The sequence below is a fragment of the Mytilus galloprovincialis genome, chromosome 4 (assembly GCF_965363235.1).
Source record: "Mytilus galloprovincialis chromosome 4, xbMytGall1.hap1.1, whole genome shotgun sequence".
Lineage (NCBI taxonomy): Eukaryota > Metazoa > Mollusca > Bivalvia > Mytilida > Mytilidae > Mytilus > Mytilus galloprovincialis.
In genome coordinates, this window is record NC_134841.1 from 67,528,316 (window position 1) to 67,555,532 (window position 27,217).

At 31.5% G+C, this 27,217-nt stretch overlaps 2 protein-coding genes across 2 annotated transcripts; one reads left to right on the forward strand and one right to left on the reverse strand.

Annotated features, from left to right (window-relative positions):
* The first annotated feature begins 1,283 nt into the window (after positions 1-1,283).
* LOC143072782 (dynein axonemal assembly factor 4-like) lies at positions 1,284-17,966 on the forward strand. The gene is made up of 11 exons (XM_076247880.1): positions 1,284-1,541; positions 3,871-4,021; positions 4,854-4,987; positions 6,381-6,491; positions 6,999-7,080; positions 9,759-9,886; positions 10,345-10,445; positions 10,870-10,950; positions 13,836-13,908; positions 16,062-16,167; positions 16,806-17,966. Exons 1-11 carry the CDS (start codon positions 1,419-1,421, stop codon positions 16,910-16,912), a joined length of 1,197 nt encoding a protein of 398 aa, XP_076103995.1. The 5' UTR covers positions 1,284-1,418; the 3' UTR covers positions 16,913-17,966.
* Positions 17,958-25,874, reverse strand: LOC143072781 (peptidylglycine alpha-hydroxylating monooxygenase-like). The gene is made up of 12 exons (XM_076247879.1): positions 25,739-25,874; positions 25,221-25,275; positions 24,132-24,219; positions 23,626-23,738; positions 23,007-23,084; positions 22,510-22,558; positions 21,586-21,650; positions 21,257-21,340; positions 20,146-20,222; positions 19,381-19,434; positions 18,931-18,980; positions 17,958-18,185 (listed from the first exon to the last, which is right to left on the reverse strand). The coding sequence occupies exons 1-12, from the start codon at positions 25,853-25,855 to the stop codon at positions 17,987-17,989; spliced, it is 1,029 nt and encodes a 342-aa protein (XP_076103994.1). The 5' UTR covers positions 25,856-25,874; the 3' UTR covers positions 17,958-17,986.
* Positions 25,875-27,217: the final 1,343 nt, after the last annotated feature.

Sequence of the window (27,217 nt, forward strand, 5' to 3'; positions counted from 1 at the left end):
TTTAAATGGTGTACATAGAAATGTTGTATTGTCTATAGGTGAAGCTGTCAGTTTTTTTTGGGATACGATTGGTTTCAAGCAATCCGTAGACTTATACCATTGACTCAGGGTTATGCCCTCACGTCAACTGTTTTATTCTAGACATTAAGGAATTCTTATGATTGTCTTGCTTTAAAAGGTAAAACTGACAAACAAAAGGATTGAACTTAAACAACTTTCCTATAATGTTCTTCCATAATCTTCATGTTTGATATTTCCATTGACTTATGTATGTTATATGCGTGTTTTAACAACATGGAAAATCAGAATTAAGCAGACAATTTATATTGAGTGTTTTCACAAATTTAGAAACACGTCAGATCGAATTCCCCAGGTTTGATAAAATGTGAGAGTTCTGAGTCTAAATTCTGATAAATCTATTTCTGTCATATTTGAACTGAAGTTAACTTTAATCAGATATATATGTTCCCGCGGAAACCGTTATTGTGTGTCAAATATTTAATTACAATGCAACCATAATTACCCCCTAAAATAGCATACCTGCTTACTGTCACTATTTGTGGGGGGTTTTCTCCATGGAGGCTCCCAAATTGAAATTTTGAAAGACCAATTGTGTCCACAATATCGAAAAAAAACAATTAATTTTACAATGACTTTACTGAGGCTTATTAAAGTATGAAGCGGCCAAAAACAATATTAAAATGTATTTGCAGGACCCTTGAAGGTTTTAAAGGACTATGACAGCCATCTTGCACGCAAAACCCCCCATGAGCATTTTCAAAAGTTGGCAGGTATGAATTAACTAGCTGAGACTACTATAATGTCTTCTTCTTTATATACAGAAAAACATCAACTGGTTGATGATTACTTTCCGGCGCATGCCTGGTTTAACAATATTGTTAATGATTAAAAAATATATATATTTGATTTCTTAATAATTTTTTTCAATTTTTATAATACAAATGTGTATGTAAGTAATATTTTTCAATTTTTATTGTTATAGTAGTCTCGGGTACCGTATGAAATAGTAAAACTATAATAAAACATTTGATTTTTATTGATAAATGGAGTTTATTTTATATAAAAAGTAATGGACAATTAAGTGCGTCAACTTTTATTATAATCGACTGTTACGACAATTTCGACATGGAGCCTCTGGTTTTCTCGAAGCATCTCTTTTGACACTTCACAACGTGCTTTTGTTTACATCGATAACCCAAAGCGTTCCCAACAGGCTTTCCGATTGGACAATTTTTAATCACTGATATTACAGTCAATTTCATTGGTTTTTGAAACTGTCATGGACGATACCTGTTAGCAGACTTCGTGTTTATTCTTGTAGAATTACTTTTACAGTCAGCACTGCGTCAGCTTTTAATATTCACACGAAACGGTTTTATCAAAAGACAAAAGCCATCATGCCGTTGTTAATCAGAGATTACACGTGGGAAGAAACAGAGAAAATGATGTTTATCACCGTTCCCTTGAAAGGTGTCCGAGCCAACAAAGTTGATTTGTTGTCTTCAGAGGAATTTATCAAGGTTTGATTTGATTAGAGTAACATAATTAGCTAAACAATTATAATTTATGTAGTATCATGCAGGCCATTCATTAGGAGGCGGTATCCGGTACCTTTACCCTCCTATGCTATTGACAAGTACTGCCTAAATTTAGGAATTTTTATATAAGATATTCATGGAATAAATTGAAAAGACCACCTAGAAACATGGAAAGTACCAGTCAACATGAAAGATAATGAAACCCCTGAGGCTGAGTATGCAGGTGCGATCAAACCAGTAAAGGGATGTGAGTCCGGGTTGATTTTGTGATTTAACACAGCCTCAGCATACCTTTTGCTTTTTAATTCAACTACATAATTCCATGTTTGCATTATGCCTTTGTCACACATTCACAGATTTGACGCTGGATTAGAAGCAGATACGATTTGGCATCATTTGTGGCAATCTGTATTAATTAGTCTAAAGATTTCTGTATTGTATCTATAGTCATACGTAGTCATTCATATTTGTACTTGTATCTCTTTGACAAATTCTTGAATGTGTTCAAAATTTGACCATGAATCAAACAAGTTTACAACTGTAGTAAACCTTACTCAACGAGTTAAGAATGTTCAAATCAGATTGAGTCATTATCAAAACTGTATAACCTGTTTCTATTGGTAGGCCTGAATTATTTCTATGGTAACTTCCAGAGAGCTACGTAGAGATAGGGTTACACCACATATTTTCTGGAAAAATATGATTTGTAACAAGCTTGTCACGGAACGGTATGATTTAATAAAGTTGCAATACGGATAGCTAGGGATCAACCAGGATTCTGATAGTCTGTTACTGTTTTCTACGTAACAACACGACAAGATATGGTATTTTAGAGAACACCATAAACTGACATAAGGATTATGTATAAATACTCCTTATTTATAGGGTCCAACACATTCTGTGTCTTGATATTGAGGTATACATAACATCCAACATTGATTGGCTGGAATAGTATATTGATCATGTTGGCACAAAATGCAATGGCATTGGGTAGAGCTACATTGTACATGTACTTGATGACAGACATAGATGTGACCAGAGGCAGAGTAGATAGTAGACTTGAGACTGACTACCTATCCATGTCCAGTATGAGCCCTCATGACTGAATTATGTGCGGAAAAGTCCATTATCCAATTACTGGTACATTCAAGAACTTTCTAAGAATAGTCTTAAATATGTTTTATGAGTTGCTACCAGTCGTTGGTCTGAGGATTATGAACTAAAAAACTGCACATACATTTGTAATACAGCAGACAGATAAATAATTTATTTAACAAAACTTAAATTTTTGTCAAAACAAAACAAAAATTTATGATTCACTGCCAAATAGAAATGATAAATCACAATCTTAATTACTGAAATAAACTAAGGGCCTATAGAAAATTTGGCTGTTCATATTAATTTGTTTCAGATTGTTCTCATTCGTACTAACCCTTACATTAACGGTAGCAAACCTCTGTTTATCCGCATGTCACTATGTACTAAACAGAGTAATTTCTGTATTATACCATGTCGTCAAATGAACGTTGTCTGTCATTGTCCTTGGTAGGAATTTCAAAACATATACTATAGTTGAAACCATTTTGCATCCGTATCCGACTACAGAAACTGCAATTCTGGGATCGTCAATGAGATTTAATGCATTGTGGATCCTGAGAGGTGATCTGTGAATGTGTGACCTTCGATTATATCCAACTGAAATGTTATAAAATGGGTGTATCACATATTTTTAGAAACAGTAAATTATATCTTCTGAAACTGTACATGTACAAAAATGTAGCAAAATGTCAATGGACACAGGATCTCTAAAATAATTAGGTTGTAACTACCATTTTGCTTTTAAATGTTAAAGATTAATATTCATTTGTACTAGTAAAATTTGAACAGATTCTGAAGGATAATATAGAAATAAGAAGATGTGGTATGATTGTCAATGAGTGATGTCTCTCCATCTAATATGGCAGCTAATTAATTGTGTATTTAGGCCGTAGTTTAACAATTGTCACCTAAGTAAAGAATCAACAAAGAAGCATGAATATAAAGCACATGTTTAAAAAGTTCATTTCAATGACAGGGAGATGTATATTGGGACCACAGGATTTTTACGAGGTAGGTCACACTGTGTTCACTGCATACGAAGAACTCCTCAGGGAAGCAAACAATTGAAATTTTTTTAGAATTTTCATGAGAAAAAAGTATATGTTCATGTTTTGAAATAAGAACTACTAGTTATTTAGTTAAAAAAAACATATTTTTTTTCATTTTAAGTTTCATATTACATAAAGAAATAAAATAAATTTGATAATTTTAGGTTAGTTTCCCACCCTATTTATTTGAGTGTTTATTGCATGCACCAGTGGATGACCAAACCAGTACAGCTCAAATAGGAAATGGGGCTGTTGTGTTTAAACTGAAGAAACAAGAACCGGGAATGTGGTATCAGCTCTCTAAAGATGAAATTGGTAAATAAATATGATACTAGTAGTACATCATGTACATGTGTGCAGTATGAATGAAATGCCTGCTTAGTGTCCTCGAAAGTTGGAACCAAAGTCTTAAGATTTGTACAAATCTTTATTGGAACAATTCTTATAGATATAGGAAGATGTGGTGTGAGTGCCAATGAGACAACTCTCCATCCAAATAACAATTTAAAAAAAAGTTAAACCATTATACATTTATATATAATTAGGTCAATGTACAGTCTTCAACACGGAGCCTTGGCTCACACTGAATAACAAGCTATAAAGGGCCCCAAAATTACTAGTGTAAAACCATTCAAACAGGAAAACCAACGGTCTAATCTATATATATAAAAAAAAAAAAAAAAACCTGAGAAATACATATAAATTACATAAACAAACAACTACTTTACATCAGATTCCTGACTTAGGACAGGTGCAAACATTTATGTCTGTTAATTGTAAACTTATCGTTTTGGAATTAAATCTGCTAAATAAAAACTACATGTTTGATGCCTAATATAATTATTTTGTATTTTACGTTTAGTGTCTTTAAATTCATAAGAATACTTGTACCAATGGCCAACACATTGAGTGTCAGTAAGCATATTTATCAAAAAAAATTTTATCGATGTTTTTTAATTTTTTAACATATTTCCAAGCTGTATCACATTATACTTGTACGTTTTTCAAGTTGACAGAAATATTTCTTTGTTTTCTAGCAATGTGCAGTTTACTATATCTAAAATTGTATACTAAAACAAAATACTTACAAAGTATTGAGAATCCCTTTCATCTTTTCTTGATGGTATATTTGGCATTTTTATTTCAGTTGATAAACAACTTATAAAACAGAAGAAAGAAGAAGCTATTCAAAAGAATCAGGAGAGGGCAGAACAGGAAAGGAAAGATAAGGCAGAGAAAAAGAGGGCATCAGAAAAATATACAGTTAATGAAATGATGAAGGTAGGGTAATAGTCTATTTATCCTACTCATATGAACTTTAAGTAAAATTAAATCTATCATAAATTATTATGTATTAATAAATTGAGGCTAAATGTAAGGACCAGTCTTGTCACTAAGACAGAATTATACTAGTGAAATTTGAATTGCTTTTACATGTAAATTAATTGTCCTCCATAAAAACAGTTTAGTCAAAATAATTTGCCTATTTAATGTGAAATCATGAAACTCTATCTCAGTTTAAAAAATGTTATGTTTTAATAGTGTCAACACATTTGGGGGAAAAAAATGAAAATGTTTTACTGGAGTTACAGTTGCTTATATCATTCCAATGATTAAAAAAATCATCTAGACATGTAATTTCAACTCAGTCTAATCATGTTAATAATGATGTATTTAGATAAGTGACAAAACTGAACTACAATTTATACAAATACATGTGAAACGAAGGCCAGTTGTAATAATGTTATCGTTATAATAGATGTTATACCACCATTGATTTTCCCCTAAAAGTTTTTATTAAATTTGCACTTTTCAATAGAATGTGCAAAATTAATCTTATTTTAAAAAAAAACTTGGCTTTAGTGAAGTTATATCCTTTCAAGTACTGTTGAAAAAAATTTCACATAACATTTCATTGCAATTGCATATAAGAAGCCATCACCGGAATTTTACCAATTAATTTTTCAGCTAATTTTTCCCTCTGTACAAGCTTCAGTTACCATGATTTTACATCAAGTTTCCAAAATATTCTATAGAAACACCAAATAAAAGATAATGGTACTTTAAAACACACTAGAATGACTAATATGTTTATGACTAAGATTTTTTTTTACTACAATGTATTGTAGGATTAATTTCCTATAACCGTCTAATTCAAGGGAATATTTTTCTACCAATTTTCTTATGCAACCAGATGTGACCTCTTATGATTTGTGTTGGTATTATATAATGGCCATACAAGGTTTAAAATACAGCATACATAATATCTATAAACGTAGGAAGATGTGGTATGAGTGCCAATGAGACAACTCTCCAAGTCACAATTTATAAAGGTAAACCATTAAAGGTCAAGGTACTGTCTTCAACACAAAACCTTGGCTCACACCAAACAGCAAGCTATAAAGGACCCTAAAAAGTTACTAGTGTAAAACGGGAAAACCAACGGTCTAATCTATAGAAGAAACGAGAAACACTTATGAACCACATCAACAAATGACAACTACTGAACATCAGATTCCTGACAGGTGCAAACAATTGCAATGGGATTAAACATTTTATTGATACCAAACCTTCTTTCTTATCGGAAACATTAGTGAAACACTACAACATAGAAAGACCCACTATAAAATATCAATTGGAATATATACGCTGATAGATTGTATTTTATTTGTAGATTGAAGACGAAGATAGGATGAGAATAAACAATATAAAAGAATCTGAGAGGCAGAAAGCCACAGAGGATTTAGAAAGATGGAAAGAAGAACAAAGAGAAATGGCTCAGGAGGTTTGTAATTTAAGAACTTGCTTTTGATTTTGTTCAAACTTAGATACCACAAAGTTGATATGGCTAGTTCATGTAAGAAAAGCTTCAAATATTTATTTTTTTCAATATCTACTGTAACTATAATGAACGTGATGAAATGACAACAAAGGCTATAAAAGTTAACAATCAAGCTGATCATTTATACTAATTTTTTCCACTTGTTAATTGAATTGATAAAATCTTATAAATGTGTTCTGAATGCAAAAAACTAATGTCAAAACCAGATGTTTTCATTTTTTTTTGTGCTCCTTTCAGTTTCTTGCACCATTTTGAACTAATTTTCACCATGGTCATGTTTTTTTTTTGCAAATTATAAAAGTGGCTGCTGACAACAGAAACCTTGAATTTACAGCTTTTATCTGATATTGATGCTTTTATTCTTTTGTCTTGGTAAAAATCTGATATTCAAAGAAATGAATGATCCACAATAGATCTGTAATATACATTATATATTAATGACTAATTAAGGAAAAACAAAGAATATTGGAGGAGAAAATGGCAGAGGAAGCAAGAAAGAGAGAAGAAGAAAGAAAACAAAGAAAAAAGAAAGGTAGTTTTATAGTAGAGTGTTGTGCTTTTCACATGATAGTCTTATAGACAGCAGAAAATTATTCTCTTATGGTTATACCTTGCCACTAAATGATTATTTTTGTATAGTGTGGAGTCGTTGTAGCAGTGATGGTTTAAATAGGATATTAAAATTACAAAAGAGAGCTGCTAGATAAATACGAGAAAAAGACGCTTTCGCTGCTCCTTCTGAGCCCTTATTCAAACACTTAAACTGGATGACAGTTGAACAGAGAAGAAAACATTATAAGTTTGTGATGACATATTTTGTTATGACATCTTTTATTTAAGCTTTGGATTTCAAATATTTTGGCCACGAGCATCACTGAAGAGACATGTATTGTCGAAATGCGCATCTGGTGCAAGAAAATTGGTACCGTTAATTTTATTAAGTGCATCAAAAATGATGCCCCATCATATCTTACTAACAAGTTTCATTATGTTTCAGACAGAAATCCATACTCATTGAGAAATGCTATTCAAGGAAACCTCTTACTCTCTAACCCAAAAATAGAATTTAAAAAAAACACTTTTATGCATTCTGGACCTTTCTTGTGCAATAATTTGCCAATACCATTAAGAAATATTACTAATGTTGATTCTTTCAAATACAAAATAACTGATCATTTATTAAAATCAACCTGTTGAAAAAAAATTTGGAAACTGATTATGTCAAAGATTCATCATGTTTAAATCTTCATAATATTTTATCAAGTTGTATTGAAAATTATTATCATACTTGACTTTTATACTAATGTATGCAATGTTTGCAATTTGTATATGATTTTTTGTCGAGCCTGCAACTTTTGTTGCAGAAAGCTCGACATAGGGATAGTGATGCGGCGGCGGCTACGGCGGCGTTAGCTCACTTCTTAAAAGCTTTATATTTTAGAAGGTGGAAGACCTGGATGCTTCATACTTTGTATATAGATGCTTCATGTTACGAAGTTTTCGTCAGTCACATGTCCAATGTCCTTGACCTCATTTTCATGGTTCAGTGACCACTTGAAAAAAAAGTTCAAATTTTTTGTAATGTTGAATTCTCTCTTATTATAAGTAATAGGATAACTATATTTGATATGTGCGTACCTTGCAAGGTCCTCGTGTCTGTCAGACAGTTTTCACTCGACCTCATTTCATGGATCAGTGAACAAGGTTAAGTTTTGGTGGTCAAGTCCATATCTCAGATACTATAAGCAATAGGGCTAGTATATTCGGTGTATGGAAGGACTGTAAGGTGTACATGTCCAACTGGCAGGTGTCATCTGACCTTGACCTCATTTTCATGGTTCAGTGGTTATAGTTAAATTTTTGTGTTTTGGTCTGTTTTTCTCATACCATATGCAATAGGTCTACTATATTTGTTGTATGGAATGATTGTTAAGTGTACATGTCTAGCGGGCAGATGTCATGTGACCTTGACCTCATTTTCATGGTTCAGTGGTCAAAGTTAAGTTTTTGAGTTTTGGTCTTTTTATCTAATGCTATATGCCATAGGTCAACTATATTTGGTGTATGGAAATATTTTATGATCTTTATGTCAGTCGAGCAGGTTTTTACTTAACAGTGACCTCATTTTCATGGTTCATTGCACAGTGTTAAGTTTTTGTGTTTTGGTCTATTTTTCTTAAACTATAAGTAATGTGTCAACTATATATGTTGTATAGAAGCATTGTTAGCTGTACCTGTCTGCCTGGCATGGTTCATCTGACCTGGACCTCTTTTTCAAGGTTCATTGGTCTTTGTTTAGTTATCTTGGTTAATGTTAAGTTTATGTGACAGTTGTAATAAAGCTTAGCTTTATACTTAGGACTATCAACATAATATCAATGATTAGTATAGAAGGCGAGACATTTCAGCGTGTGCACTCTTGTTTTTCTATGATGAGGGCCTTAGGGAAGATTAGTTATATAGCTAACTGTGTAACACTCTTAAAATAAAGTATTGTTGATGTTGTTGTTATAAAGAATGATAGGTTTTTTCAGGGTCTAATTTGAAAACAATTCTTACATTTTCTGCCGTAAATTTTGCCAGAATATGAAAAAAATGATGGAATGCATATTGTTCACTTTTTCCATATAATAGATAGATAAGGTTGTATTGATACTGCAATTCAGAAATTTTAAAACTATATATATAAAGCTTCAGAAAATGAAATGTATTTTTTTTAGTTTTTTTTTACTATAAAATACTTTAAGTAATATCAGTTTGTTTAACACTTTGCTACTTTCGAGTTTGTTTTTTCAATTTTTCAATGACCTGCATTTTTTATATTAAATACATTTTTATATCATTTTCTGAATTGGTCAATGACAACCATATTAAGCATTATCCATAATAAAAACCTGCTATGAAATTTAAAAAAAACTGCTTTGAAAGTTTAAAACTGGTGAAAGGTTGATTTGAATTTAAAGCTTTTTTAGGTATTTGGAAAATTCCAATTCCAAGGAAAGACTGATTTATTTCTCATAATCAAACACATAGATAGAATGAAAATTTCAGACTGCTAATTTTAAAACTTTGGTTAATAAAAGGAACTGTATCAAAAATGTCTTTGTAAGAATTTGAAAAGAAAAGATACTGATCTTTATGTTTTTTTTAAAACTGAGTTCAACATACTTCTAACAAATTGATATGATGAATTATTCGAAATGATTTCAGGAAAGAATATATTTGAAGAAACAGCTGAAGGTGTGCCAAGGAGGGAGGTTGGTAAAATTGAAGTGAAGTTCACAAAAAGGATATTTCCTACAGCTGCCAGGGAATCACAGACACCACAAGAAGAAGAGGTAAATAGTAAAACCAAATAGGAAGTGATATAAACTCTTTATGTTTATGTGTATACCATTTTTAAATATTAAAAAAAAAAACGCTTTTAAGTTGAAAATTACCTTTTGTATTTACAGCTGATATTTTTTTGAAATTAAGCAAAATACATATGTGTTGTTGATAAAATCTCATATTTATTTTCTATAATGGTTGTATTCATATTAGTATGTTCATTTACATAAAACAAAATTGTTTACAGTAATAAATATAAAAAATAAAGAGATGTGGTATGATTGCCAATGAAACAACTATCCACCAAAGTTCAAATGAAGTGTATTTAAGCAATTATAGGCAAACATATGGCCTTCAACAATGAGAAAAACCAACAAAAAAATCTACTGTTAAAGGCTCTAAACGTTTTTAATAAATGAAAAATAGTAACTAAAAGATTAACCAAGTATATTGTTTCTATTTGTAGTGGTTGCAGAAACAAGCTGATGCTAGGAAGGCATTAGAGGTAGAGGATTCAGATTTAACAGAAGAAGAAAAGAATCCATTATTCATGAGAGATAAGGCAAAGTAAGTGTGCTAACACTAGGGGTCAATTATTTTCAGTCGAATTAGGAACTCAAATTACCTCTGACCCTTGAACTCATGTAAATGATGCTAATAACAAATTTCATATTTCTCTGATTCATAATGATTTGTATATATTTTTTTTATTCATTATTTTGTCAGAAAGTCATAGTTCTTAAATATCTACTTCTAGTATTATTATATATTGTACAAAAGTGTGGATTAGTCAGCAAATTCATCTGCATTTGAAACTAACATTTTCTTGAAAAAAGAATTGAAATTCCTTCAGATTTTGACAGAAATTTAGATATCATCAAAATTTCCGATCTTAAAAAAAACTATAACTGTCATGTATTATATAACTGCTTTAATATCAATTGGTCAGTATTGTAAAGTAACTATATTGTGCTTGTTATATATTTTGTAGTGAGTTTTTCAAAGCTGGTAATTTCCAAGCAGCAGTGAATGCCTACACTACAGCACTCAGATATAGTCCAAAGATGCCATCGTTTCCTTTATACAATGTTCTAGTCACATATCAAGTTATAATGTAACTTCAGTAATGATGCTTTAGGCTAAACAGCAAGGCCGTAGCTAGGCATCTTATTTTAGTGAGGCAAAATAATTGAGCCGGGCGAAGCGAGGCGAATTTTTTTTTGGAGGGTATGAAATAAATGGTGCAAAATCCTGCATTCTAGGCATTTTTACAGAGTTTGATAATGTTTTGAATTTGGACACTTTTTATATATTTTTTTTTATATTATAAGACTTTTACTAACACCAAATTTTTAACAACTTTATTAAATTTATATGTAAGATAATCATCCAAATATCACTGATTTGAGTCTGCTGCCAGAACATAGAACAAACATCGATTCAGTAGAGTTTGCCAAATTATGGCCGGTTCAGTCAACTCGTTTCAGAATCATAATTTGGTCTGCCGATATCCTTATCGCGATGAACATGGCAAGCCCGCACAATCTCTTGCCACTCATGCATGCTCTTTTCCAAGTTTTCAGTCGTTTCAGGGCAGTCTGTGTTTCTAAAGGAAGCACATTTTCATCAACACAATGATCAATGTCTTCTTCCAATTCCTTCTCCATCAGCAATTTGGTAGCAGCATCGGTAGTAACAGTTTTGTTTGCAAAAGGGAATTAAGCTTTCCTGTAGGCACCATCATACAGTTGCAGTTACAAAATATTAAACTCGCTTTTATGCGGACAAAGAGTAGACAAACTAGGGATAGAATGAGATAAGATAAATGTATATGATTCTATCTATAGAGTATATATGATATGGGTACAGGGGAATTGGAATGGAGTTTTTGACTTTTACATGTAGGTCCATGATTTCAAATTATTTCTGGAAATAGTTGGTGGTATTTTAGTTCTAGAATCTATAAATTTAGGGGTTAGGGGTATGGGTTGTCAGATTCCGAAACCCCGAATATAAAGAAACGAAATTCCGTAGTCCCGAATAAGTAAAGACAAAATCCTGTGTTAAAGGTTCTACCATTCCTCAATAATATCAAATTGGAATATGGGATATTTTTTCAATTTTTAAGGTTAAAGAAACATGGATAGAAACTAATCCATGCATGTTTCATATTATTTATATTTTATTTATCCGTAAAGAGAAAGATTAAAGTTCGTGAAAGGAATACGCAGACAGGACTGCCCCCTTGCGATGACTTGATTTGTCAAAAGTTGGCTAAACGGAGAAATGAATACCGGTACGTAGACAGAACTGCCCCCTTCCGAAGACCAGTACTTGATTTGTCAGTCTACTTATCGTTTTTGGATTGTTCTAATGAAGTTATATACAATATTCAGACTCTGTTCACAAAAAAACTAGTTTACTAGAATTATTCCTTCTTTACCTTCAGTGTCGCTTTTCCTTTTCTGCAAGAGCCTGTTTTTAACTAGAGATCCATGATGATTATCATTACTAGGTTAATGTTATCGAGAAACATCACCCGTTGAGATGCTGAGTTATATCCAGGAAGAATAGTTTAAAAGGAATGATGACAAGTTATATCTATAATACTAAAATTACGAGGTCCAATTTGTCAGCCGTCATCACGTAAAAACGACGAATCACAGAATTCAACTTTATATATAACTAATATAGTACAAAGGTGTAGATTAAAAATTACACCACTCCAGACCCTTTTGTTTTCCACGTAATTAATATTGCCAATTATTAAGAAGTTCCGAGTCGAGTCCGCTACCGATACCAATAGTATATTCACCTGTTACCTATTACCTTATCTGTACGTTCCGCATCTGACAGGCGCACCACCAAACGTTGTATTCAGGACTAATATGCTATATACACGGGTCATAACCACAGGGTTAACACTACTAAATTGTCAAATTGTTACCTATTGTAGTATTTTAATCAGTAAGACTTTCTAAGATAACAATACGAATACTAAAAATCTGGACTAAAAATAAGGCGTATTGGTACAGTTTTCAATTTGTTAGTGGGCATGACGTAAAACAGCAAAGCAAAGAATTCACCTTTATTTATAACTTATTATAGGACAATGCTGTTGATTAAAATATACTCCATTCCAGAACCTTTTGTTTTCAAAATAATTAATATTACCAATAACTGATAAGTTCCAGTTCAACGGGTTTAAACAGAAAGACTTGAAAGCAGAGAAAAACTGTGTATCTTATAATCGACATGACTTTATCAGATGACAATACTAATACTAAAATAAGGCTTGCGCATAGTTGTATACTTTAATTCAGTCACGGACCCGTGATATCACGGGTGTGTTCTAGTAGAAATTAAGGTTGAGACAGAACAACAAATAATCAGTGTCGAAATTTTAGTGAGGCAATTGCCTCACTTGCCTCAGGGGTAGCTACGGCCTTGAAACAGATTAGGCTTGAGGATATAAATTATCTGGTGTTAAAGTTAACGATCGTGCAAAGTTTGAACTCACCATGCATGACGGAATTTTGATTTAAATTTTTTTTTAATTCCATGAATTGGAAAGGCTCAATAATGTCAAACAATTTCAGTCCCTGAAATTTTCATCCCCGAACGGGAATCGAACCAGGAACCTTTGTGTGAGTAGTCTGATGCACTAACCACAACACCACAGATTTAACAGTACAATGAACTAATAAGCTTAACTTTCTCTGACAGATGAAACAATTAATTCAAGTAATTTTACTCTAGATTTTCCTGATACTTAAGCTATAGTTAATGCATCTACATTTAATTTGATAAGATTTTGTGCCATTTTGAAGTCACATGCATGTACCTCTGATTAGAGAGATATATTTTCAAATAGGAGATAGTTTTAATAAGATATATAACTTTGGTAACACAGATTAAATGTTCCATGGCCATGTATAATCCTTAACATGTACTTAGATTATATTCAAATAGAGCAGCATGTCATTTGAAATTAAGAAACTTTTTCAAGACCATAGAAGATTGTTCTAAGGTATGTGTCTCTAATTTCAGAACAATTTATTACTGTAAATTCAGAAATTATTGCGATAAAGGAGACAGGGTTATAATCGCAATAATTTACACTTGCATTTTGAAATTTTTATATGAAACAGGATTTTTATGCCCCACCTGTTTTCTGGTCTGTGCATCCATTCGTTCGTTCTTCTGTCCTGCTTCACGTTAAAGTTTTTGGTCGAGGTTACGTTTTGATGAAGTTGAAGTCCAATCAATCTGAAACTTAGTATACATGTTACTTATGATATGATCTTTCTAATTGTAATGCCAAATTAGAGTTCTGACCCCAATTATACGGTCCATTGAACATAGAAAATGATAGTGAGAGTGGGGCATCCTGTACTGGGGACACATTCTTGTTCAATATGTTGCAAAAATTAAAATTGCATGTTAGCCTAAAATGAAAGAATCACAATTATAAATTCACGCAATTAATTCTGAATTTACAGTACTTGATTATAACCTCTATTTAGCTGATAATATTATGATACCCATGGTCAAATAAAGCATGCTTTTATGAAAATACTTATTCTTTTCTTTTGTCTCATGCTTAATATGCAATTGACTAGGATTGTGATTTTTCCTGCCAAAGGTTTTGATTCATTCCAGGGACTCTTGGCTTCCTCCATCAATAAAAACTGGCTTAAAAAGAATAGCAAAGTTTTGCTGAAAGTGGTGTAACAAAATCAATCAATCATTCAATCTTGAACAAAAATGTAATTTGCTTGGCCTTGTTTATATTTAACTGTCCAGACACCCACCAATAGTTGGGAATTTAAAAATCAATAAAGCTTTCCTGGGTCCTCAATATATTTTAACAGAACAGCCGTGTTATGATATCTTGAGGATCGTGAAAGTTCTTTACAAAAGTAGCCATATCACCTCCTTTTTTCCTTTTTTTTCGTTTCAGTAAATGTTTTGGCCATAACAATTTTGTAATTAAGAAATTTGGGTAAAATTAACTTGATTTTTTTTTTATTGTTACTGTTAATTCAAAATTAAAGTGCAGTGTTTATTAATGCGAATAATGTGACCTGATGAGTGTAGCATTAATAAGCACTTGCATTCTAAAATTGATACAAATAACTGTATGCAGATTTTCAAAAAATCTTGTTAATTATTCCCACAGTTTTGTCCATTCTTCAAAAATCGCAATGGTAGATGCACACAATTTTAATTTCTGAATTTACAGTATCTGATCATAACAAAAATAAGCTAAAAATTATTTGGGCCACCACACAAACTTTTTAATAGTAGACTACTGAAATTTATGCCAAATATCAAAATCATATTACATTTAACCATGAAAGAGTCAAATTTGTGGTGTATGGGAGGCAACTCTTAACATTCATCTTATTATAGAAATAGGAAAAACATCAGTTTTATTTCAAACCAAATGATACTTTTCCACAGATTCATTTGAAGGTTACCAGTTGATTTCAACTTTTGTAAGTTCTTATGCCCCATTCAATAAACACTTGCTATTGGTCTTTATGTAGTTTATTTAGTGGGACCTTTAAATTTCTATCACTAATTGATTAATTTACCTGAGTAAAAAATGATTATCTAATAAATAGAAAAAAATGGGTATGCACTTTAGATCAACTACTCTTCTACAACCACTGTTTATTTCAGTGAAACATGTTTTATACTTCAGAATCTTACTTACAAAATGCTGTTGTGCAATCAGTATCTTATTTCCAAATGCTTTCATGATTTCACAAATAAATATTATAAACCTTGCCATTTAAATACAATGTTAACACCAGTGCTGCTTAGACTAAATCTATTTACTAATTAAGGAACGACTGTAATATTTTTTCTGTCTATGAAGAAATAACGTAAAAAATTTGGTGCACACTGTATAACGCGTGTAGCGGGTTATTTAAAAGTGTGCACCACATTTTTTATGTTATTTCGAATAGACAGAAAAAATTCTAGTCATTTCTTTTAATTTAATTCTAGGTTCCATTTTAAACTGTAGAAAACCATGAAAAAAACGTTGATGACGTCACAGTCACATGACTAAATTATGTCTATGGGCTGATAACAAAATAACGTCAGCCAATCAGAGAACGTGTTACATTCAAAATTAAATTATTTTGTAAGATAAAATTTTTGTTATTTAAGGCGATAGACCTGCTTCATCCACCAGTACCTCAGAATGCTGCGAGTAGATTAAAGGCATTGGTAAGAAAAGGAACAGCTTTCTGTCAACTGGAGTTGTATGTAGAAGGTCAGTATTAATCAATGTATAGCAAAAGTATTAGGTTATTGTAATTTCTAGATCTTATAAAGGGAATTATAGGGGGTATAAAAAAAGTCTTGATTTGTTTTTATAATATATGAAATTATTATAATTAAACATAAGTTGTTATTGAAAAAGGTTTAACTTGGATGTGTTTCCAATTTCAAAGTACCTCAATCTGATTGAAAGATAGTTTTAGATTGTTGATATATATATATGGATATGCAAATACCTAGTGCATAAATAAAAGAAAGTTAACTTCAGTCGTTTAAGAGCAAATAAAATATGACGATTTCCTTACACTGAAAATGATTGAGAAAATTAGTCTTGTTAGAATTTACATGCTGAAAAACCAGTTTTGTTTTGTTTGTTTCATGATTCCCAATTACAACCATTTATACAAAGTGACTGTTGTGCAATGATTGTCTAGTCTATACAAACCAGAATTGGTTGTCAGAATTTACTACAAAAGATATGAGCTAATTAACTGATGCAGATCTGGAAAGTTTTGATTTACTACAAAAAGGAAAGTTTGTAAACTGTAATGCATATCTGATTAACTTTTTGCATGCAATTAAATCAGTCTGCCGTTTTTTTAAGCAATAAATTATAATTTCTATTTACAGGTTTACAGGATTATGAATGTGCTCTGAAAATTGAACCAAACAATGAACAATTAAAGGCTGATGCAGAGAAAATCAGACAGATTATACAGAGTAGTACAGGGAGCTGAGGAATAAAGACAAGGATCTTAAAGGATACCAGGTTAAGCGAAGGACCAGCAACCAGATCAATATTTCCAAAAGTAGGATGGCTTATATCAGTAATTGGTGCAGTGTTGAATTTTCAATAATGAAAGATTTTACATACATTATTATTGATAATAACCAGAGTGTGAACTTAGATTTTCAAAAACAAACACCTGAACATGCTGAAGGAACTTGTATATAAAGAAACGACAAATAATGTTAAAAAAAAAAATGGATGGTTAATAATGTTATTTATTTAAATGTTTGTGAAATGATTAAAGTGACATCTATCAATTCTGATTACATCATGTTTTTATAATTATGTTATGTTGTATAGACTTTGAAAGCTCAGGTTCTTGTGATTTTGTTCAGAATATTTGAATCATAGTCTGGTCCCTAAACTAAACCAGTCTGTAAGAGCATAGTAGCTGCTTTGAACAAATCAGTCTTCAATTCATATGTTACACAATATTCAATTTAAAATTATCTATCAAAAAATTATATGATTTGTAAAAACTAAGCTTCTTTTTATGTTATTTCGTTTGTTATTCAGAGTTGATATGTATGAAAGTACAAAAAAAAACAAGCATCTTTTAGTTTATATGTGCCTTACAACATAAACAGTTATTGTTGTATACACCTATTTATTCTTCTTTCTTTTATTTGTTTATTCATTTATTCATTCACTCTTTAAATTCATAAATTTATTTGTTATTATTGTGGAAATTGTGGCCAGATAGGTTTTGTGTAATATAAAAACCAACATTTTAATTTTTTTAATCGCATTGTTTGTATACAGCATCTGACAATGTATCTTAATTATTAAATCTATCACTTTGACTATTGTTTTCAACAATCGCAGTAATTGAAATAAATTAACATCAAACACTATGTGATTTGTAACAGTCATTCCGTCCAAATATTTGTATTGTTTTGTTTTTTTACAGTTTTTCTATACTTTGAATTATTTGTTATGTTGCATATTGTTTTTATTTATATATTTTATACTTTTAATGAAATAAATCATAATACAATTGACATTTTATTTAATGATTTGATTATACAGCGTATGGGTCAGTCCTTTCAAACTTTGGCAGTCCAACTATTGAGCTGATATTCGGTGGTAAAGTTGTTATATAGTCTTTGAGATGGAAACTATTGTGATCCCTGAAGCACATTCTTTCATCTTTTATATCCTCTTGTCTGGATGTATAATACATAATGTAGAAATTACACATCTCATCTTTGTTTGTTGGTCTTTGGATAGAAATAGAAAAGAAGTGTGTTCATTATGTCTTAGAAATTACAATTTTTAAAGGTGGTTATCTTGACCAGTCCTCTGTAAACACTCACTCAAAAACTATATGTTAATGAGCATATTGTTGTGCATTTACTTTTCTACATTGGCTAGAGGTATAGGGGAGGGTTGAGATTTCATAAACATGTTTAACCCGCTGCAATTTTGGGCCTGTCCCAAGTCAGGAGCGTCTGGCCTTTGTTAGTCTTGTATGATTTTAATTTTAGTTTCTTGTGTATAATTCAGAGTTTAGTATGACATCCATTTTCACTGAACTATTATACATATTTTTTAGGGGCCAGCTGAAGGACTCCTCCTGGTGCAGGAGTTTCTCGCTACATTGACCCATTGGTGGCCTTCGGCTGTTGTCCGCTCTATAGTCGGGTTGTTGTTACTTTGACTCATTCCCCATTTCCTTTCTCAATTTTATTGCATATTTTTTAAATAAATTGATTGCTTTATTTTGGGTAAAAAAAATGTTGAAAATACATCTGCAGAAAATGATATCACTAAATTGGAAAAAAATGAATGACAATAACACAGCTACCAATCAAAGTGACTGAAGACAGAGTTGCCATCAAAAGGCTGTATAACAACTTTACTATTAGAAAAACAATGTGGTTTTGTAATGTGATATTAATATGTTTTAATTTATGTATGTTCCTAATTAGTAAAATCTTAGTGGGTAAATGTGTATAGCCTTACCCGATATTTGTTGGAAATTTTCTTTGACTGCTCATAGTACAGCGAGATATCTAAAATATTTCAATGTTCATTCATTTCAAACATATGACACCAACACTTGTATATCAGTATAAGAGACATTTACCAAGTAAAAAGTACATATGAATGCAATTGAGATGTCAGGTTTTTGTCAATGAGACCATAATCCAACAGCACAAAAAAAAAGAAAAGATGATGTTCGTTCAGTTCACAATAGGCATATGTCTTTACCATATGTCACACACTTAATCACATAAAGAACATCTTATGAACATATTTAACAAAGGCTACTGAGACCTGCAATTTACATAGCAGGGTAAAACATGAGAAATATTTTCAACATAATTCAGAGGCAAGACATAAGAAAACAATGATAGAAGTTTATTATAAAGAAATGAGATGATGAAATAAAAATAATGATGAACTATTTACCAACAAATCTCCAGTTGTAATATTTTTGTTTGGTTCTGCTACATCATAAAAAGTCTGCAAGTATAAAGGGGTCAGACTGTATCTAAGCATTGAATATTAAGAATTGATATTACATAAGGACATTAACACATCCATTGTGTGTTCATAAAGCAAAGCAAAACTTAGACTTGCATGTATTTAATTATCTGAAACATGTAGTAGCCTTGGGATGTTTTCTGGTCTATGGTCGGGTTGTCTCTTTGACACATTCTTTATTTTATTTGTCAATTTACAATGTTTATGAAAATATGAAATTGATACTTGTAATTTGTGTCCCAATAATATTTTTGTAATAAAACCTACTGACATTTAAATATCAGAATTATATACTATTATGGATTTTTACTTGTTTTTATATTTCTACAAAATCAAAATTGTATTCTACTGTATAACTTATTTATCAAAATGATGTGATGCAATTTTTCATGTTTTTTTTTAGATATTTTTCATCAAAGGATGTCTTCAAACATTTGCAAATTCAGAAAAAAACCACCATCATATATGTCATTACAACCTCACAGTGACCATTTTAGATGTGATATAAAAATAAAATTTAGATCAAATATTTTTTCGAAATTGTTGTAAGTGTGATGTATTTCAGGGGAAATTGTCCCATCTCCCTGAGGCGTCACCTTTCTTAAATCTTCAGCAGCAATATAAATATAAATATTTCAAGTAAACATCTAAATCTTTTAAGTAAACATCTAAATCTTTTGCAAAAGTTACTTGAGGAAGCTGAGGAGACATTCTTCCTATCTCTGTGTAGGTTCCATCTCTATATCTATATCCTGATGTCACCACTCCTAAAAAATATCAATGAATTGTTATAGAATGGACATTTGGTCACTGTGGAGAGTTGTCTGTCTCATCGGCTATCATACCAAGGTCTTCTTGTTTTTATAATCAATATAACACTTTTGTTAATTACCAAATACTCGAGAGTGCAGTATGGCTCCAGGTATTACATAGATCTATTTTAAAGACATGAAAGTTCAAATAAAAAAATGAATGATAAAATGATATACACTCTTTGAAATAATTTTACCTTATTGTAATCATCTCAATAAGGAATTTTGTAAGGAATAATAAATATGCATACTAGCATAAAATGTAACATACTGAATTATACTTATAACCAGGGTTTGTGCTTACATGAGCAACACGACAGGTGTCATGTGGAGCAGGAAATTCTACCTTCCTGAGCACTTGAGATCACACCTATTTTTTGGTTTGGTTCATGTTGCTCATTCTGAAGTTTTCCATGTTGTGTTTTGTGTACTAGTGTTCGTCTTGTTCTTTTTTATTCATGGCATTTTAAGGATGTCTGCTTGTCATGTTTTGGAATTTTTGTCAGATTGAATGCTTTAAAAAATTTTCCCCATGAACCCCCATTTCTCTTTTTATAAATCTTTTACATGTATAATTATAAGTCATTTGTAAAAGTCTTATAAAATTTTATTTATTTTTTAATAGTATTTGAGAACTTTAACTGGTCAATGATAAAGCTATGAAAAATCAAGAGAGAACATTTTCCCGCCAAAATTCCAATGGCTTATATCTCGAAAACAAGCACAAGGACCCCTATATTTTTTTTGCTTTTTTAATTCCTCAATTTATTCCCTATCAGTACATACTAGTTTTATGAAAAGTTATTTATTTAGAAACTGAGCAGCGAACATCCTTAAGTTTATTTTCAACTTATGAGTTTGAATGTCATTTTGGTATCTCTCGTCTTTCCCTTGAAGTAGTTTGCGAGCTGACAAAATACATATAACATTCAGCTGAAAGGGAAGCATGCTTTGAACTTTTTCATTCACTAAACTGAATTCCTACTTACCAAGATTATGTGAATGTGTTCTATAGGCAATAGGGTAGATAGTTTCTTTGGAGTCATAGTTACATCCACTGTCAGCATGGAACTCTGGGATAGAAAGAAAACATTGTTCATGCAAATGAATAAGTTTTATATTTGGTATATTAGTTTTTTTATTGACAAAATATTTCCTTGATACATTTTAGATATAACTGCAACTAAGTTACAATAGAACAGTACTATTGATATAAATAATGTTGCATTGTTTTAGTTCAAATGCTTATCAAACCAGTTGTCAATTAAAGCTTAGTATTTCATGGTAATAATAAGATGAGCCTTATATATATACTAACCTTTGGTCATAGGTGGAATTTCACCAATTGTCCCAAGAATGTAATGTCCAACCTGGAGAGGTTGCCTGAAATAGTTACACGTTTCATAAATGGCATATATGACAAGATTAAGGATCAAATACATCGGTAGTATAAATGTCTAAAAGAATTTAAACATCTATCATGTCAGGGCCTTTTGTCGCTGAATGACTATACTGTAAGTGTTTTTCTCATTGTTGAAGGATGTACAGTGACCTATAATTGCCCTTGTCTTCGTCAATTTTACTCTACTGGATAGATAGATGTCCAATTGGAAATCATACCACATCTCCTTTTTATCAAATATGTTTTAATTAATCCCATCCATTTAGAAATATAGAAAGAGTTAATCATTGTTAACATTTCGAATGTTTTGATTAAAAAAAGAATTGCATGCAAGAATTTTGAAATCTGCTAACTGCTCATTAAAAGTTCTACAAAGGGACTTTTTAACAAAACCAAATACTAGTACTCTAACTTGTATGTAGTATCAATTCCAGTATTCAGATTGATATAATGATTGTTGTCTTAATTCTTTTTCGTCCAGTGGCAGCTATTTCATGCATGTTCAGGACTAGTTCTAATTAATGATAGATGCAATATAAAGATCCTATATTATAGGCTCTACAGAGATGATTGGCGCCAAATTAAGAATGCCACTTGAAAATGAGTGCATTTTGGAAAGGAGAGATATCAAGCCTGGCAACAGGTCTCCGACGGAACCCTAGTTACAAGGGTTCTTAATTTCTCAATTCTGACCAAACGTAACTGCTAATCAAAACACACTGCACAGCAAAGGTTTTGTCTGCTGTTTGGGGATGGACACATTTCTTAACCGAAGCCAATACCAATGAATACGTTGAAGACTTCGTGTTAATTAATCTGATCATTGAAGGTTAATCATACTTATCGTGTGTCATCTCCAAATAGTAACCCGAGTTATCTGTTTGACCAGCTGTAATATATAGCAGTATTATTTTGAAATTCCATTAAAACAGAATAGGGTACAAGAGACTAACTGTGCCGATAATCAAAATGTATGCATGTATGTGCCCATGAGTTGCTTGGTTTTGGGGTTTCTACTCTATGTGTGTTGGCTCAAAGATTAAACATTATGTGTTATATATATATGACTATTAAAGAAATTTTTCTTCGGTTTTCAAATAAGTTTTACTATACTTTTTGTTTAGACATCAAAATTTGACCGTAAAAAAAATGAATTTTCGATATATTTGCGCCAACTTTTAATGTCAAGTGAACATAAATACCGTACGTGACGAAATTATATTTTAGGGAATTTTCTATTTGAGAAAAAGGATGTTAACAAATAATAACAAAATACAAAAAAATTGTCAAATTCGGAGAACAAAATTCAACAAATTGATTTTACAAACGAAACTTACGACTCAACTTGTCTTTGTAATGTAGATTTATTAGTAAATACTTAATACCAGTTGTTCCGCCAACTCTATAACCAGTACCTTTGTAAAAAAATATATAATAGCTTTGAAATAAAACGTGAAATGGATCAATGAAAAGAAAACAATTTTTTATTATTGTACTTCAATTTTGGTGGTTATGGAGTCTCAGATGTTCTTTGTGCTACCAGTTACAGCCTATCATTTTCCATGACAAATGTCACCATGATTTGATAAAGTTTCATGGCTAGAAAACTTACATGACATAATGTTTATGTCATAGGTTAAGACACGACACAATTACCAATTTGCTACTGCGTGGTGCCTAGCCACTCGATGTATCTTATCAACGTACTTTATTGTAGAAAAGTTTCTACTTAACACCACGGGCGTTACATGTGGAGCAGGATCTGTTCACCCTTCAGCATCACCCGAGACAAACCCTGATAGGGTTTATGGTACACAGTCTTTTTTGCTGCGTTTTGTGTACTGTTAATTGTTTTCTTTTTTTTTTTTTTGGCTTGGCTTCTTCAGTTTTTTTCCACGACTTATAAGTTTAAAATATCCATCCGGTATTTTTCGCCTCTCTTTTACTTTCACTTACCCGAAGGTAGGGACCTAGGTTTTCCATCTAGTGCCCATGCGTATATGATACGTGGAGGTCCGTGTTTACATATAGGAAGGCGATGACCCTCTTCATTTTCTTCGCCACAAGTCCTGTGTATGGAAAACAGAGATGTCACTGTTACTCAAAGAAAAACACTTAAAACAATCTGTACATGATAATTTCATTATAATTTCAATTTCGAATATCACCAATACGAATAGCACAACATCACGATGATAAATTAAGAAAATATTAGTAAAAAAATTGGTCCAAACTCACTTGACTGCAAAATTTACCTTACAATGAAAGCTCCTATTGATCATTTAGCTCTCCATGTGTTTATGTTGTTATAAATCATTGCTGCTTTTTAATTTATTTTTGGGTTGATTGTTCCTGGATTCTTCCTGATAATCCATAAAGCGCTTTTGACGCAACAAATTTAATTTTACAAAAGAATTCAGATGTTGTTGCATACCGTAATTAGTAGAGTAAAAAATACCCACCATGACGGGAGATCAGATCCAGGTTCATCACATCCAAATAAGTTCATATGATGTGCCACAGACTTTGAAGCTAAAGGTTCAAATTTCACTAAAAAAATATTGTAATACATATTATACACCCATGACCGTTTATTTTATAAATAAACAAGTATAAGATGCAGTTTTTGTGAATTTATAGTCAGATCACATTTTAAGTGATTTGATTTTAAATCTCTTGTTGTTGAAGCTAGAAATATTCTAACTGAAAATTTTGTATGGAATCTGCAACAAGTATGAGTATTCTTTCAACAAAACTTTGTACATACATAATAATTATCCTGTACCATGTTTACTCCATGTGTTTATAGTTACATAACATTGCAAATGTGTCTGCGTTTTGTTTCAGTTTTTAAGTTGTGGTGCATTGTTCTGTATTTGATTCTTCGTGCACCACTAACATGTCTGTTTATTCTGTCTTTAAACAGTTTCGAATTTGATCGTATTCATGCAGATTGATTGATTATTGTTTGCTTAAACGTAAAGTCTCCAAAAAGAGGTGTACGTTATAACTTCAGGTACCGATACATTAGTGAGATGCAGTGTATAATTTAAAGCATGTCGAATGACAAGCCCTATAAAATATCAATCAGCTCACTTCCAAAGGCTTTAGTGTAAATTCTAAGTCCTTTGCATATATAGGGATGGGTACTTACGCCCTCCTTTTTTATGTATGATAATTAATGACTTATCTTTTTACCTTTTTGTACCATGCAATATTCAATCATGTTAAATTCCAATAAAATAAAATACTTACAGCAGATTTCAGTCAGTATGTAGCTAATGGTAATATCTTTGGTTAGCTTGCTTGTTAGCTGAACCGTGAAGTCATTGTGAGGTAAGGTATACTACCCTCCTTTTAAAGTAGCTTAGTCCTACAAAGAGATAGATTGGTTATCTGTTGGGCTAGTCTACTATTAAAAGAGGGTGGTTTACCTAACCTAACAATGACTTCACGGTTCAGCTAACATGCAAGCTAACCAAAGATATTACCTATAGCTTCATACTCACTGAAATCTGCTGTAAATAGTATATCCATGGCGTTTTACTTACATATGTATGACTCTCTTGGATCTAGTTTAACTGCATGGCAGAGTAAGCTATCGGGCTATAAAAAGAATGATTATTTTGTCAATGCATGTTTTAGTAATAAAAAATTTATGAACATATAATTTAAAACAGTTTCTAATATACACCATGAATACTCAATTTTGTAGTAACATGCATCTGTCTGGAAATTTGTCACTGAAGTACCTTTTGTTTTCCATCTATATGATATGTGTCTCGCTGCAACCAAGCAATGGTCCGCACGTTTGACACCATAACCTCCCAATTGAAAACATAGATAAAACAATCTTCAACTTTTGATTATTCGTACAATTTATATGTGAGTAAGTCCAATCTATTATTTTTTAATATTAGCGCTGTCAGGTTCAAATCTATTGCTATTGTATAGTTCTTAAAAGTTTCTTTGAAATATTGGTTCGACACTCCTCTAGCTTTTACTGAATAAATATCAACATATACTTAAAAAGATATATTTAATCATGAAAATACCTTTCCCTCCTTACCTTCAGTGGAACTACATTTGGCATCCGAATAGTAAGACCATACACTTCATTTGTTTCAGTTACAATAATCTGAATGATAAACAGAAATATAAATACCAAAACTTCTCTACCGGACATGATAGTTATAAATGTGAAAGATAAGGGTCAATCGTCATAGATAATGAAAATAGTTATCATAAAATGTCAAAAGCTTTGTACAAATAGTGCTTCTGGGTTCGGTCATTTTAAATTAACATGTTGTGCGACAGGTTGCAAGCATCGGTTATGTACAAAAGGTACCTGTAAATGTATTCACAATAGTCGTTATTAATATAATCAATTTGTTTATTTAGACTTATTTTCACTGGCCAAATTTAGCATTATATTTGAATTTCAGAAGACCTTTTCCCGGTATCTGTGATGAGTATATTCATCGATGTATATGTTTCGAACCATATGAGTATTTGGACCATACGCGTATGGTCATGACCATATGGGTAGATACTCATATGGTCCGACCATAAGCGTACGGTTGGACCATACGCGTGTGGTCGGGGTAATTAACACTCTGTTACAGTTTACTTTTTAAACTTATAAACTATTCATGTGGTATGAAAGTTAATTTAAAAAAAGACGCTATCATATAGATGATTTTATTATTATATTATAATGAAAATTAGCAAACTAAGAATTAGAAATTTCACATAGTTAAATGTAAATTATTTTACTATGCGAAAACAATGATAAACACATTTTATACCGATGGTCATAACCGATGGTCATTACCGATTGTCATTTCCGATTTTTTTTTAATTACGAGTGACTTAAAAAATAAAAATTTCTTGAACTGTTACACAAGATTTGAAGGCACTGGAAAGTAACATAGTTTATTTAATTTGCTTGTGAATATGATGTATTGCAGTCATGTAACGATATCTGAGATCTATAGCTTTTTAAAAATACCGTAGACATATCGGATTGGCCCAAGACCTCGATATCACTGTACGCAGCTACAGAAAGGCTAGCTTTTCAGCTTTTCACTCGGAAACAAAAGGTGTAAATGTTAAGGATCGTGCACAACCAAGACTTGCAAATGCAAAATAGCTATGATACCGTGTGGAAGTAAATGTCATCCCAAGCCTACATACAAGAAATTCAATGTAATTAGAGATGAAAACTAACTATGGCATCAATGTTTGTTTTTTACGTAGTATGTGAATTATAAAAATAATACACTGTCATGTTAGTAAACCATAATTGTTTTTTTTAGATAGAATCATATTCAAAACAGTGTGGCTGTGGCCATTGATTGACGACCTAAATTATCCCATTGACTGGGACATATTAGGTGAACCTATGTCTGTAACGACCACTGCTCACTACTTACTTATTATAGAATTTAAACCGTAGGGTCATCAAAGGTTCTTAACGCCGTTAATAATAAAAAAACTCGAAAAATTAATCAGGAATAACCTTTATATTTTGATTTATATTATTGAT

Bases quoted from the DNA above. Each gene is read 5' to 3' on its own strand.
- LOC143072782 (XM_076247880.1), top strand. From the start codon at position 1,419: ATGCCGTTGTTAATCAGAGATTACACGTGGGAAGAAACAGAGAAAATG. The intron at 4,988-6,380 runs GTAGGGTAATAG...TTTTATTTGTAG, and splicing joins CAGTTAATGAAATGATGAAG to ATTGAAGACGAAGATAGGAT. The intron at 13,909-16,061 runs GTATGTGTCTCT...TTGTTATTTAAG, and splicing joins CCATAGAAGATTGTTCTAAG to GCGATAGACCTGCTTCATCC.
- LOC143072781 (XM_076247879.1), bottom strand. From the start codon at position 25,855: ATGTCCGGTAGAGAAGTTTTGGTATTTATATTTCTGTTTATCATTCAG. The intron at 25,276-25,738 runs GTAAGGAGGGAA...TTCTTTTTATAG, and splicing joins CAAATGTAGTTCCACTGAAG to CCCGATAGCTTACTCTGCCA. The intron at 18,981-19,380 runs GTAAATAGTTCA...GAAATATTTTAG, and splicing joins TTACAACTGGAGATTTGTTG to ATATCTCGCTGTACTATGAG.